Below are 14,938 nucleotides of genomic sequence, written 5' to 3' on the forward strand. Positions count from 1 at the left end.
ACGATATTTTTTGCATACAAAACAAATAGGGTAATAAAATGCAGCCTTGCCTGGCCATTTAGCCTGTTTCTCCATATGTTGTTCTGGCAGTCACCTCTTGTTCTAAGTATAGATTTTTATCAGGACTATCAGATATAGTGGCACATCCATGTCTTTAAGACATGGGCAGCTCAACAGGTAAGGCTTGGAAGGACCTGCTGTCTGAAAATATGGAGAGCTGCTCCTTATCACAGTAGACAATATTGAGCTAGACCAACTGATGGCCAGCACAAGGCTGTTTCCTATATTATTATTTCCAAATATATTGCTTGCAAGAAAGACCTGGAGCCTGCTATGGAAAATAACAGGCTAGTATATTCTCTCTTCCTCCAGTCGCTTCAGGAGATGATGTAGAATCTCTTGCTTGAGGCTGCAGACTTCCCTTGAAATTGAAATAAGATATGCTCCGTAGGTGAGAGCAGAGATGGGAAGACTTACATTTTGACCACAGCTCCCAAAATTTGGCTATGCTGGCTGGGAGGATTCTGTGGATTGTAGTCTAAACATGTCACTTTTGTAGGAGTGGATATATTTAAAAAGTGGCTGAAAAACATGCTTCTTGAGTGTGAAAAAATCTGATGTAGAGAATCTTGCACTGTTGAGAATCTTTTGTAGCTGGAGACATAATTTGTGCAAAATTTGCATGTGAGTGGGTTTTCCCCCCACAGAAAACATATTACTTTATGTGCAGAAAATGCTATTTCCTGGGCAGAAAATGCTGTTTTCTGTGCAAAAATACCCATGTGAATTTTGTGAAGAATAAATCCTGAACTGTGAATAGTCTTTGAAAACTTCACAGCTTTTGAAAAACTCCTTGCAGCAGGAGGAAAGCTGCTAAAATTATTTGTTGATTCCTTCCAGGAAAAAAATAGCAAAGAATTACATCCCTACACTTTTGCAAGCTCTGGGACAGGGAAGCATCCTCTACTGTGTTCTTCCCCTTTTCATGCAGAGAGGCCAAGATTATCACTCATACATGGCAATTCTGTTTCTGCGTATGCTCACAGCTTCCTCCTGCGAAGAATGCATCTGTGCAGGCAAAGAGCAGGAGGATACCCTTTATTTTTCTCATTTTCTTTCTCTTGGTTTTTCTTTTTGAAGAATCAGAGACAGCAATTTCCATTTCAGGATCAAGAGAGATTCTGCTGTTTAACTGTTGTTTGATGTCTGAACACATAAAGCGCCTACTCTGTGACACAAATGCCAAAGCTACTGCACTGACTTTTCTTCTTTTCAAGCTTCTTGGAACTCTTCAAGATTGCTTTTCACACCTCCTCAATGATTTGTCAGAAGAGGGGGGAAATGGCACACTTGTAAAATATTTTGAAACCACATTTTCTCATTTCTAAGAGGACGGAGAGAAAAAAAATCTTAAAGTCATGCAAGTGGGGGAGGCAGATTCGTGGTCTTTGTGCAATGCTTGGAGTTCTACTTTGCATCCCTTGATGTGTCTCTTGCACTTATTATGATTGCTTTTTCTCTCCTGGCCTGTGCTGGGTTGCTTTGTTCACCAGGGCTCTTCAGCACTGCCTGAAGCTTTGCTCTTCCACAATCAGTCAAAGGTGTCACAAACTGTTGTGACTCCACACAGCCTTTAGTGAACCCAGTGTTCCCCATAGGGTCTAATCCAAGGGGAAAGGCAAAAATCTAAAGTGTAGATGAGTTACGTAACTGGACTATAACTTCCAGGATCCCTCTGGGACATTCTGGGATTTGTGGTTCACAAAGGTAATTTTCCCAGGCTCTTGAATGAACACTTTGCCAATCTTAAGACTGCAGTGTGGTTTTATAGCAAGAACCCAACTACTGTAAGATTATGTGGTATCTATACCAAGCAAAGTGTAGCCAAACCAGTGCAGTATGACATTGACGTAGAAAGTGCCCCCACCATCACTTTGCCTCAGAAGATGCTGCTTGAATTAGATGATGATAATAATAATAATAATAATAATAATAATAATAATAATAATAATAAATATTTTTATTTATATCCCACCTCTGTCGATGACAATTGAGGTGACTTACAAGTTATACACAGTATACATTGCTACCAGTTTTATAATGGATGTGTACACTCTGGGCTGGATTGTCCAGGTGAGGAAGAACTATAAGAAAAGCTGTGCTGTAGGGTTCAAACACTATCCTTAGATGTCATTTTGTATCATGTAAGGAGATGCTCTGTGGCATAACATCATAAATCCACATGATCACTGCAGTTTAAAGACCCTATTCATGTTACTTTTCAAGATTGCTGCCAGTCTGATATTTGACCTGTGTACTGATTGACAAAATGTTGTGTCCTGTTAGCCCAGTTAGACATTCAGTGTTAGTAAGTGACCAGAAGGCTGGATCTCATTAGTGATTAATGGTGTGCTTATCTCTTATCTTCCCTGCTCCCAAAGTTGAAAGGTCTGTTGTGCTGGCCATCAGGATTTCAGTGTAGTTGGAAGTGACCTTTAACTGAATTGCCCACATTCATTCTTTGGCCATAGTATTTGATTAGAAGCTGGAATGTAATCTTGGTGATCGCTTTCATTTTAAGTCTATGCATAGCATAACAACAGAGAGAGGATGGATGCCTGAAGATTAAATAATGGTTTGTGGTTGGTGATGTTTCCTGCTTACTGGCTTCAGGTCATATGAATTGCACAAGACCTGACTAACCCACCTGGGACTAAGTGAAACTGTAAATCAAGACATTTCTCATAACTAGAGGAATGCAGTAGGCCAGAACTTTTGACCAGAGTAGTTATCTTTAAAGGACAGAGGGATAATACAAATCTATGAATTGTCTTACAGTTAAACTTCATTCTATTCCTGAATACTGTACGGGTTCTGGCAACAAAAATTTGGGAGACAAATGCTGTCGGCTATGACATAAGGAAGCAATATAGGTAAGTCTGTTTGTTAAATTTAGTCATGGTTTTCATTTCCAGTTGTCCCAAAACGACTAAGCAATTTTGTGAATACAGCATTACCTCTGAATAGCTGAAGAACGCCTATTAACTTTGTAGGTTATGTCCATAGTGAAAAACTCATGATTAGCTAATTCACCACACAGCATTTCTTCTACTTATGTGCATATTCTAATTGATTTCACCATTTTCAAAGGCAGTTAATCCCACAGAACTGTGATGTTCAGACACCACTGATCACACATTTTAAATCTGCTGTATGCCTTATATAATGAGTTTCAAGCATGGATTAAGTATTCTATGAGTACATGCTGAATATTTAATTGAGAATTTAATGGAATTGAAAACTGTGAAGGCTGGAATCCATTTAGTGTTCTCTCCTCTTCTAATAGCCCATTATGTGAGCAGCTGCACTTTCACATGGGTCACAAAGCGGAAAGAAAATGTCATCATTGTGAGGAGGGAAAGGCCGCCAGCTCCAAACACCATATACCTCCTATACCTCTTTTTTGGGTGCGGGTTACTTGGAGCCAACTCAGGAAGGGTTGGCTTGGGCAGTCACCTGTGCAATGGCACAGATAATTGTCTAAACCAGCCAAAGTATGTTAATAATAATAATAATAATAATAATAATTTGTTTCATTTATATACCGCTATTCCAAAGATCATAGTGGTGAACAGCAATTAAGCTAATTAGCAATTAAGCTAATTTGCCCCCAACAGTCTGGGTACTCATTTTAGCGACCTCAGAAGGATGCAAGCCTGAGTCGAGCTTGGGCCCTTTTGCTGGTCTTGAACTCGCTTGTTGGCTTTGAGGACTTCTGCCTTCATCCATGGATCCAGGTATAAGATAGACTGATTGCAACTGGTCTTCTCCTGATGATGATGATGTTGATGATAACAACAGTATCTTTCTTCTTTACCGTCACTGTGCTCATAGTCCTTTTTCTCCTCCCACCAGTATAGTTATCCAATAGGATCTCAGCACAGGCTTTGAGAATTTATCGTAGGGACTTAAATATTCATGCAGGTTAGTTATCTCAGCCCTTTCTGAGCAAGGACTTGACTAAGACACCTTGACATGTGATTTTGGAGTTTTCAAATCATATCTCTGGAAAAATGTAAAGTAGGGATGTTTGGAAAATGTGTATCGGTTGTAGAATGAATTTGTAGAATAGTTGGCACATAATCTTTTTCTATGATTTACCTGAACAAATCTCTGCAAGCTCAAGCAAAGCTTTGGGCTCAGGAATTCCCCATTACCTTGTCCTCTTCCCACATTGCCAAGAGCATGAATAAGCCATGATTCAGTCCCACTTCATGGCTTCTGGCTAGTCATTACATATGAACCTGGATTTTTTTTTAAAGGGTAGTATGTTAGACAAGCCAAGTTTATAATCCATGGTATAAATCTACCTGTTTTCATGTACAGTGGTCTCTTCCTTTACGTGGGGGATCTATTCTGGAACCCCCCCCCCCACGTAAGGGAAAAACGTGTATGCTCAAACTCCATTTAAATGAATGAGGCTTGTACTCATGGAGGGTGTGGTGACATGGCACACATGCCATTGCTCTTTCTGGCACGCACCACCGCTTCTTCCAACATGGCTTTCAGCATATGCTGCGTGTATGACGCAGACGCACTGTACTGATATTTATTTGTTTTAACGTGCAAAATATTTCACAAGCTAAAAAGCATAAAAGAAAAGCAGAGTAAAAGCAAAAAAGCAAAAGAAATGCGATAAAAGAAAAAGCTATACATGTGTAGCATATATTTAACAACACTACAGCTAAATTATTGTCTAATAAACTAACCAAACACTACAGAGTTTATCACACAGAGGTCCTTCCATGTGCTAAACGTCACGCAAGCACCATGGTGTGATCCCCCATGGCGCTACGGAATTGCATGATAGGAACGGAGCGGGAGCTATGATTACATTTCTGTAGCGCCATAGGGGATCACACCCATGGCGCTTGCGTGACATTTGGGGGGCACTTGCATGACATTTAGCACACGGAAGTACCTCCATGTGATAAACTCCTACATTACAGCCCATTTTAAAAACACTAACCTATTACAGTTAGCACAATCTATTCAAACACAGACTAACTAAGAAGATTTTCATATCTGGCTGCATCGCTGCTAAAACATCTCCCAAATGTCCCTAAAAGAGGGAGGAAGCACCTGTGTCTGAACACCAGCCGTGCTTCCTGAATCGCCATGGAAAAGTGGCTTCCTCTAGTATCCCTGAATCATCGCAAGGGGAGCAGATTTCCTATGAATGCAAACTTTGCGTTCAGAGGAATTCTGCTCCCCAGAAACATTTCAGGGATGCTAGGAGGGAGTGACATTTCCATGACGTTTCAGGAAGTGCGCCTGGCATTCAGACACAGGTGCTTCCTTCCCCTCTTAGGGACGTTTGAGACACCTTTTAGCAGTGATGCAGCCAGGTATGAACATCTTTATAGACACAAATGAACTCTGACGCTCCCATAATAAATGAAATGTAATGAAAAGGAAAAAAGAAAACCAGTTAATAAAACAAAAATGTTATTCTACCATTACAGATTTAACTAAGTTCCACTTGCTCTAATTACTACTAACCATAACCAATGTAAAAGGTTATTACATTGTTAGAATTCTTATTGCTAAAAAACAACAACCCATAAGCAGTTTCTAAAATCTTCAATTGGTTTATCTTTTAAAATCACATCAATTTGGTAACTTGGTCAGATTCTTCAACTTTAGCAACCTGCTCTTCAGTCCTTGGTACTTTCGTCCATTTCCAGTCTGAGTCGTGTGTGACTTGCCTAGGTTAACCTGGTGGGGTTACATGGCTGAGTAGAGATTCAAACCCTAGTCTTCAGAATCATAAATCAGTGCTCAACATACTACACCACACTGGTTCTGTTTGTCATTTAGCTGCTATTTATTGATGAACTACAACTATTAGATACAGGTGTTTACTTCACTGCTACACAATGGGCATGGATTACCAAGATGGAAGTACTTGAAAAAGTAGATGCAGGCCTTTCAGATATTTCCAGCATCTTCATTTAGCTAATGGCACTAGATTTGCTTGAAATCATCACACAGTCATATTGAGAAGGGAAAATGAGAAGGTGCCGGTGCTGTTGATGGGATTTGCATGTCCCAGAACATATGTCAGTTTCACCTGTGATCTCCTGGATGCATATGAACTGGCCTTAGATCTCAGGGACAGGAAAGAGGGTCTAAATGACTCTTGTCATTTATATATAAAATGAACTGATGTGAGTGCTGTGTTTCAATGTCTTCCCATCTCAGCCTTCCCACATCTTGATCCAATGAAGCTCTTTAGCAAGTATCTCTTTATCAGACTATACAAGAGATGAGGATCTCCCCCACCCCTGGCATGGTGGCATCTCAGAACTTCTCCCCTAGAAATACTCGTTTGTCAATTAAATTGTTATTCTTTTTACAAGAGACATTTTTTTCTTTACCTAGGCATTTTAATCCATTGGAAGTCAATATTTTGAATGTACTGAATAACATTTCACAGTTGCTTCAAGATGGACAGCTTCCATCCAAAAGGTGTTGTCCAACTATTCCAACTTTCCTTTCTTAGCAGATTTTCAGTGCTAGAAAAAAAGAGAGAAGTATTGTGGATAATATAGGAGCATTACTAATTAGAGACAGTGTGTCATCTTGGTGGACACACACACACACACACACACACACGCACGCACGCACGCACGCACACACACAGAGCCAAATTTTGGGTTTCAGCCAGGAAAAATAGTACAGTGAAAGCTGTGTTTTAAGACACCCCATACCTGCAGCTCTGTACAGAGTCAGATTGTTTATATTCTGCTGTAGCTTTAGGTTTCCAGTTGACATCACTTTCCTCTCCAATTCAGCACGTAGTATTTAGTAGAAGTATAAAGGATCATAATTGCTCTCAACTCTCTTCCAGGAAACTAGCAAAATCCACTTTGATTCTGATCCTCGTATTTGGTGTGCACTACATTGTCTTTGTATGCCTGCCTCACACGTTTACTGGGTTGGGCTGGGAAATCCGGATGCACTGTGAACTCTTCTTCAACTCATTCCAGGTATGGTGACCTATAGTGCTACGTTGTTATTATGAGCCATGTTGTTCATACAAAGTGAATAGAGAAGGTCCTTTATGTCTGGTAGCCTTGTTCTTACATAGAGACAACACAGGCACATCTCACTTAACAAAGGAGTGAAACAGACTGCCCTGAAGGAAGGACTTCTGGCTACACTTTTGATCGCTGGGTTGGGGCTGCAGCAATGCACGCCACAGCCCAAACCCGGCATTTTTCAAGCTCAAACAGAAGTGGCAGAAACCTGCTCCTTTTTGAACTGGGAATAAGATGGCTTTTCTGCTGCAGCCTTATAGTGTTTCTGCAACACAGTGCATGCAAACACTGAAATGCTGAAACACCATGAAGCTATCACACGTGCGGTCAGCCATGCAGCTTCCTGGCAGCCTGGGGATGTGTGCTGTCTGAACACCCCCCCCCCCTCCACATCGCTGGGAAGCCGGCTCTTACTGCTGGTCTGTTTTGCCCCAAAGTCTCTGAGGATGAAGCTTCTTTTTTTATACCTACCATATTTCCTTTTCCCTTCTCATCCCCTGAAAGATTTGTGGCAGTGTTGGCATTGGGAGTATGATGAAGGAGGGTTTCACAGTGGTGGAGGATGGTGAAAGAAGGCTTCACAGTAGTGGATTCCACCAGAATGTCCACAATAAGCAATGCAGTATACAAAGCTTGAGTTGGGCAAAAGTGGAATTCTATTTTAACCAATCCTACTGTAGTAGGTTTTGTCGGCATCCAACAGGCAAGGTAAATATCTGCTGCCTCCAGAATACCTTAATGCAATGATTCTCAAATGGTGTGATGGCACCCCTCGGGGGGGGGGGGGGGGAGCAAGAATTGTTCAAGCAGTGGGGAGGCACAAGATTTGGAGGCACTGAATCCTCCTCATCCAGTCCATTCCTGACCGCAGACACTAGTTCAGTACCGAGATAGTTTCTTTGGAGTCAGATGGAAAGGAAAGGTGTCAACTGTATATTGGTGACACCTCACCCCATAATTCCAGATGATCTCGCCGAGCAGTTTCATGTAGATGTTGAATAACATGGGATACAAACAGAACCCTGTGGTACTCCACAGGCCAATGGCCAAAGAGTCAGACAGGAGTCCTCCCCCTACCTTCTGAGTTCATCCCTCCAAAAAAGACCAGAACCACTGCATAACAGTGCCCCCAAGTCCCATCCCAGAAAGGCAGCCCAGAGGGATATCATGGTCAATGGTATCAAAAACCACTGAGAGATCCAGCAGGACCAACAGGGACACACTCCCCCTGTCCAGCTCCCTGCGTAGGTCATCCACCAAGGCGACCAGGTATGAAACCAAATTGAAATGGATCTAGATAATCCATTTAATCCAGAAACCCCTGGAGCGAGGAGGCCACTACTCACTTCAGAACCTTGCCCAAGAATGGAATATTGGAGACTGGCCAATAGTTATCCAGGATGGTGGGATCCAGGGAGGTCCTTTTCAGTAGTGGCCTTACCACAGCCTCCTTTAGACAGTATGGAAATTTGCTTTGCAAATTCACCACTCCCCTTACCCACTCGGCCAGTCCCCCTTTGCCTGTTTTCAGGAGCTAGGAAGGGCAAGGATCCAGTGTGCATGTGGTGGCCCTCACTTCTCCAGGGATCCTGTCCACATCATCAGGCTGCACAGGCCTGCTTATTCCATTTTAGGTATGCATACTCTTAGTTGTGAATTAAAAGGTTGCTGAAACATATTGAAGTGGTCTTCTTTTTTTTCTGTTAAAGATGTAATGCCCACATACACACCTACTCTGTTAACAGAAAATTAATGATGTCTGTAGCACAGCTGAAATTGGGTGGCAGGCTTCTCAGCCAGAGAGCAGAATAACAGGCTTATTCAGAAGCCACAGAAGCACTGTTAGGATGGAAATTCCATACAACCTTCTAACAATCCAGAATACCAAAGATGGCAGTGCCCATTCCATATCCTTCCATGTGGAGAGCTACTTATTTGCCATGAGTGGCCCCTGAAGGGCTGGGACAGCATTTAAACCACTCAGTGTAATAGAAAATGGCTGGTTCCATAAGACAGGCCCAACCATATGTTCAAGTTTTCATTAAATTAGAGCTGGGCAGTTGTGGGCCTGGAGGCAATTTTTCTGCTCTTTGGCACATGCAGGGCCCACACCAACTATGAAAAATGCCCAAAAGCAAACAAGCAAGCAAACAATCAATTCTTCCCTCTGAAGAAGTGGTGAGAAGTTTACTTCTGGTTTCAAAAGCAGTATTTTTTAAGTTAAACATTGCCTCTGTATATGGAGAGGTGGTTGCATCCTATTGCTTGTCCTGGAGGGTTCCAGGAGAAATAATTTACCCTTTTTTGTTGTCAGAAAAAGAGCAGTCCAGAGAACCTGGAGAGGTCAAGGAGCACAAAAATAGCATTAAGGCTTCTTGTAGCCCTGGGGTCATACTTTGCCCACTCCATTTAAATCAGGGATTATCTAGTTCTGGCAGTGTGGAGCCACATTGGACTTCTCTGTTTCCACCAGGAATACCCCCAGTTGCTTCCTCACTGTAAGAATGTGATGGCCCAGCAGCAATGGAAGAAGAAAACCTGGAACATACACGTTTTAAAACCTAATAGCACTTCTAAAGTGATGTCATGATGTGAATTTTCAGTGGTGTGACAGGAGAGCTACCCTTTGTTTTATGGAAGTGCCTTTGTTTTATGGAAGTGTTTATGGAAGTGCCTAATTTTGGTGGCAAATAGAGCAGTGAGGGGGCAGCAGAGCCTGGCAGAAGGTGTACATGACACATGGGCCAACTGTTACCCAACCCTGACTGAAATGTTAATCAGTTAAGGGCCAGTACACTTTTGGAGCTACTATTTGGCTTTGAGCATCCTTCCACCATCTGGTGCTTTCAAAATAGTTTGGGCTACAACCTCTAACATCCCACCCAGAGCATTGGCTGTGCTGGCAGGAATCACTGGGTATTTAGCCCACAATATCTGGAGTGCACCAGCTGTTTTGGAGGATAGTTACAATACAATTTTTATTATCTGATTATCTGATTTCTGAAACATTTACTTCCTGCTTTTCAGTACATATTCATGAACTCCTCAGGGCTCTTCAGACATATTAATTAAAAATCAGTGTTGAATTCATGGTTCATAGACATGATAACGAAATTACCAATTTATTATTCTCTTTATAATTATCTTCATTTTCTTATGCAGGGCTTCTTTGTTGCCATCATCTATTGCTACTGCAACGGAGAGGTAAGCTAGCAAACTGAGACATGGAGAATGAGATGACCTGGGACAAATCTCAGCCTCAGCCTTCCTATGTATAAAACAGGAATGAGTCCGGATTATTTCACTGGTGCATTTGTGAGGATAATTTTTTAGCAATTGCTACTATTTTCTAAGTAGCTACTGTACTACTACTAAGGTCTCTTCCACAGTTTACAGTTACAGCACTTTGATTCCACAACTATTGTGGCTCCATCTTGGGGTTTGTAGTTTCATGTGGTACTTGAGATTTCTCCACTAGAGCGCTCTAGTTCTAGTTCAGACTACAAATTCCAGGATTCAAAAGGATGGAGCCATGACAATTAAACTGGAATTCAAAGTACATTGTAGTATAGAAGAGACCTAGCTTAAGCTCCATTGACTTCAATAGGTCTAGTCTGAGCAGGAATCCACTGCAATATTATTGCACTATGCACTATATTTGATTAGTAATAGGTGACCAATGCCCATGCTGATTGGTGATCCTGTGAGTTTCAGTCTAAACAGTCATTTTTCCAAGTGGGGATCATATGGCTTGCTTGGGATCCCGGCTTTGTTTATAAAAGTTTGTCCTGTGGATGCTTCCATGGACTGCAGTGGTATTTCTTACAGAGTAAAGTACATCTGGGTTCTGTCTAGGAAAAGGCAGCTTCTTCATAAAAATCCAGCAAGGGCCATCTTACCTGGACAGCTATAACATGGCTGAGTATGAGATTGAAAGCAATATCTGTGACCATTAGGAGTGAGTGTTGGGATCTCTTTTGTGATTCACCTGTCACTTTAATTGCATCACTCTAGCTAGCTTAATAGCCTCCCTTCTTCCCCCAGTGGAGGAAGGAGCAAGTTGAGAGAGAGAAAGGTATGAGCCATGACAGATCAACTATGTAGTGTTGTTTTTTGCTTCTAATATAGTACACACAGGATGCAGTGGAAGAATGTAATGTCTGTTTTTAAGGTATATTGTTTTGCAGAGTAGAACATACCAAAACATTACTTAGATTTCCCAAAAAGCTCAATTTTCTTCTTTTTAAATCTGCATTTCAGAACGGTGGTGGTGGTGGGAAAGAGTTGAATAATGTTTTTTTCTCCTTTCATTATATTCTGTCATACCAGTCCCTAGTGAAGTTAGGATGGGTCCTTTTTGTTTTTCTTTCACCAGCAGGTTAAGACTTTTCTTTTCCAGTAGGTCTTTGGACGCTATCTTTTACAACAAAAAGGGTGTTTTTAAATGGTGCTTTTATGGTGTTTTAAATCTGTTTTTAAAGTAAGATTTTAATTATGTTGTATAATAGTGTTCTGCTCTTAATTTTGTATGTTTTTAACTATATGTGTTGAATTGTATTCTCTGTCGTTTTATCAGCTGCCTAGAGTCTCAGCTTGTGAGGAAGGCAGAATATAAATAAAGGCATGGATGGATGGCACTGGGTTCTTCTACCCTTATGTCACAACTCTGCCTCATTTTTCCATGAATAGCTCTGTTGTAGAGGTGACATAACTACAACTCTAATGTGTTAAGGAAGTGCTTCATTCTAAGATAACAAGAAAGCCTTCTTTTAAAGCTTTCCTCCTACTCCTTCTTTGCATTTTGATCTAGTCATTTTCTCTTTCTCTTTAGGTGCAGACTGAGATCAAGAAGACATGGGCTAGATGGAATTTGGCTATAGACTGGGAGAGACCAGCACCTTGTGGGAACTACCGCTATGGCTCTGTGCTCACTAACATGACTCATAGCACCAGCAGCCAGTCACATATGGTGGCCAGTTCCCGTGTGGTACTGATTTCCAGTCGGGCCTGCAAAAATGTCACCCAGCGGAATGATCCCCACATAATTTTGCCTGGGTATGTTAGGAGTAACTCTGAACAGGACTGCATTCCTCACTGGGTTCCTGAAGAGGCTGATGAAGATGAAGAGAAGAAGCTGGATGGCATTTCACTCCAGAAGCCCCTTAGGATTCAAGACAATCTCACAGGTTCCCTTGAGGAAGAAGAGAGCAGGGGAGAAGTAGAGGCAGCACTTTAACAAAGCAGAATGGTACACACAGGGAACAAGCCTGATATAATGCCAATGATCTCCTCTGTTTACAGGCAGCAAAGATTCCCATCAAAGTCTGTCATCATGGGTCATCCTCAGAGGCTTCCTTGGTGAAACAGCTCAATTCCCTTGAAGCTGTGTTAAGTCAATGTTCATTTGGCCCAGAGACATTTACTCTGTTTCTGGCCCAAACTTTTTCCAGCTCTAAGAGCTTTCTGCATGGAGAACCTGAGAGTGTTCTACATGCAAAACATGTGTTCTTCCACTGGACTATGATCACCCATCCTTTGCCAGCATTTTTGAACTGCATGATGCTTTTAGGTTAGGAAGAATTTTTTTATATGCCTTAAGTATCACCAGAGGCACCAGGGAATTAAAATGTCAATGGAATTTAAGAACAAGGGTTTGTTCCTATTAATTAAAAAAAATACAGAAAGTCCAGGCAAAACACACAGTTATATGCATCATACATAATCCACCGTCACAATTCTAAATTTAAATCAAATTTATTTGTATTTTAAATATTAAGACACATGCACTCATATCTGTATGCCTTCCAAAATATGATAAGTATACAATCATATTTTTTTGCATAAGTCTATTGTCCCTGTATCTCCCATTATTACAAAGTTCCAGCTTCTTTTAATGATGTTGAGTCTACATTGGCACAATTTTTACAGCCACTAAGTGGTACAATACAAATTAACTGTAGAGTTAATTTTCCGTCAACTCTTGATCGTTCCCTAGCAAGATCATGCTCCCTTTTACGTGACTATTTATGGCCAGTTCAGTGGTATACTAAAGTACACAAGGCAGCTTATGCCAAAATGTAAAATACAAAATGCCAAGGCCACCTTAAAACATGAAGACAGTGTTACGACATATGAACACAACCATTGTAAAAATTCACAGCAGAATCTTAATTCTGGAAAATTCTGCTTTGATAAAATTGTTCTCATTGCCTGTACAGAAGCACTTTGTGCAGTTGTTGTTTTTCTCCAGTTCAATTCTTCACTTTCTCTAAATGTTTTAAATCTCCTGTTTTATCTTATTTAGTATGGATTGTGTTAAATTTATATTTTTCTGAGGATTTTTAAATTCTTAATGCTGAAAATAAAAACACAATGAAAGTTTATTAATTTTAATTGCCATTATTGGCTCCAGAATTCAAAGATATAGCCATGTTAGTCTGTAGAATCAGTATGTAGAGAGATCATGTACTGTAGCACCTAAAGAGACTAGTTGAAAGAAAGAGGTTGGCAGCATGAGTTTTCGTAGACTAAAGTACAAGTCTGGCCTTGTTTTTTGTGTTTCATCAATGCCAGTCAGCACTCCTCATTGGGCAAACATGCCAGGCCCTGCGCCAGAGGATAAATGGACATAAACCAGACATTAGGAATGGGAATTCACAAAAACCAGCGGCAAAACATTTCAATCTCCCTGGGCATTCCATCTCAGACTTTGCAACAGTGGGTTTGAACAAAAGAACTACAAAGGTAGATTAGAAAGAGAAACAGCAGAATTGGAGTTCATCTACAGATTACAGTCCCTTAGCAATGGATTAAACAAAGATGACGGCTTCCTGACATGCTACACACATTTCAACACATCTGACTCCATGGGGGGGGGGGGCAGCCTACACTCATCTATTCTCTTCACCTACAGGCTAGCTTCCAGTGCCAACCTGGACTTGCCACTTCATTTCCACACAAAAAGGCTATTTTCCAATGCCTTTGTTCACAAACAACTATTGTTAAAACTGGACTTGCCACTTCATTTCCATACATAAAGGATTTTGAATTTGAATTGACATTCTCACACACCAATGGCATATATAGGCCTGTCCCTGACTTCCACTTCCAAATGCATCTGAGGAAGTAAACTGAAGTCTAGGAAAGCTCATGCTGCCAACTTCTTTCTTTCAGTAGTCTCAAAGATGCTGCAAGATCTCTCTACGTACCGATCATATGCTCCATTCAGGATAATTTCCATTTGGACAGTGGAGTAAGATCTCTTTTTAAAAAAATCTTTGTGATTAAAGATATGAATTTCCAAATTCCAATTCATGACTTTTGTTGTTGTGTGCCTTCAGGTCACTTCTGACTTATGGTGACCATAAGGTGAACCAATCACAGGTTTTTCTTGGCAAGATTTACTCAGAGGAGGTTTGCCTTTATCTGAGGCTGAGAATGTGACTTCCCAAGATCACCCAGTGCATTTCCATCGTTGAGCAGGGATTAAAACCTTAGTCTCCAGAGTTGTAGTCCCATGCTCAAACAATTACACCACGTTGGCTGTCCTTTTTTATCTTCCTGATTAAAGATCTGCGTTGTCAGATTCCAGCTCATGACTTCAAAGAGCTATTTTTGTCCTGATATTTTATTTCATTCCTTTCCCATTTAAAGCCCAACAGTGATATCTCTGTTGTATGTACATATCAAGGCAACTACTAGAAACAATTCTTACTTACCTCCACTTGCCAGAAGAAGACAGTCAGGTGCCTTTTTCCAGTAGTCAAAGCAAGCAAAGGGAATGACTTGAGAGTTTGTCCTTCTTGATTTTCCTTCAATAATGGGTGAATCAGCCC

At 41.0% G+C, this 14,938-nt stretch overlaps 1 protein-coding gene across 1 annotated transcript in view; it reads left to right on the forward strand.

Moving 5' to 3' along the window:
• PTH2R (parathyroid hormone 2 receptor) overlaps nucleotides 1-12,863 on the forward strand; it is a 61,445-nt gene extending 48,582 nt beyond the window's left edge. Inside the window, exons 10-13 of the mRNA XM_089478034.1 lie at nucleotides 2,839-2,933; nucleotides 6,914-7,052; nucleotides 10,266-10,307; nucleotides 11,935-12,863. Of these exons, the coding sequence (XP_089334160.1) occupies nucleotides 2,839-2,933; nucleotides 6,914-7,052; nucleotides 10,266-10,307; nucleotides 11,935-12,339 (681 nt within the window). The 3' untranslated portion in view covers nucleotides 12,340-12,863. The remainder of the gene's footprint in view (nucleotides 1-2,838; nucleotides 2,934-6,913; nucleotides 7,053-10,265; nucleotides 10,308-11,934) is intronic.
• Nucleotides 12,864-14,938: the final 2,075 nt, after the last annotated feature.

This window comes from Sceloporus occidentalis, unplaced genomic scaffold (assembly GCF_023333645.1).
Source record: "Sceloporus occidentalis isolate IW3139 unplaced genomic scaffold, rSceOcc1.0.p SCAF_12, whole genome shotgun sequence".
Taxonomy (NCBI): Eukaryota; Metazoa; Chordata; class Lepidosauria; order Squamata; family Phrynosomatidae; genus Sceloporus; species Sceloporus occidentalis.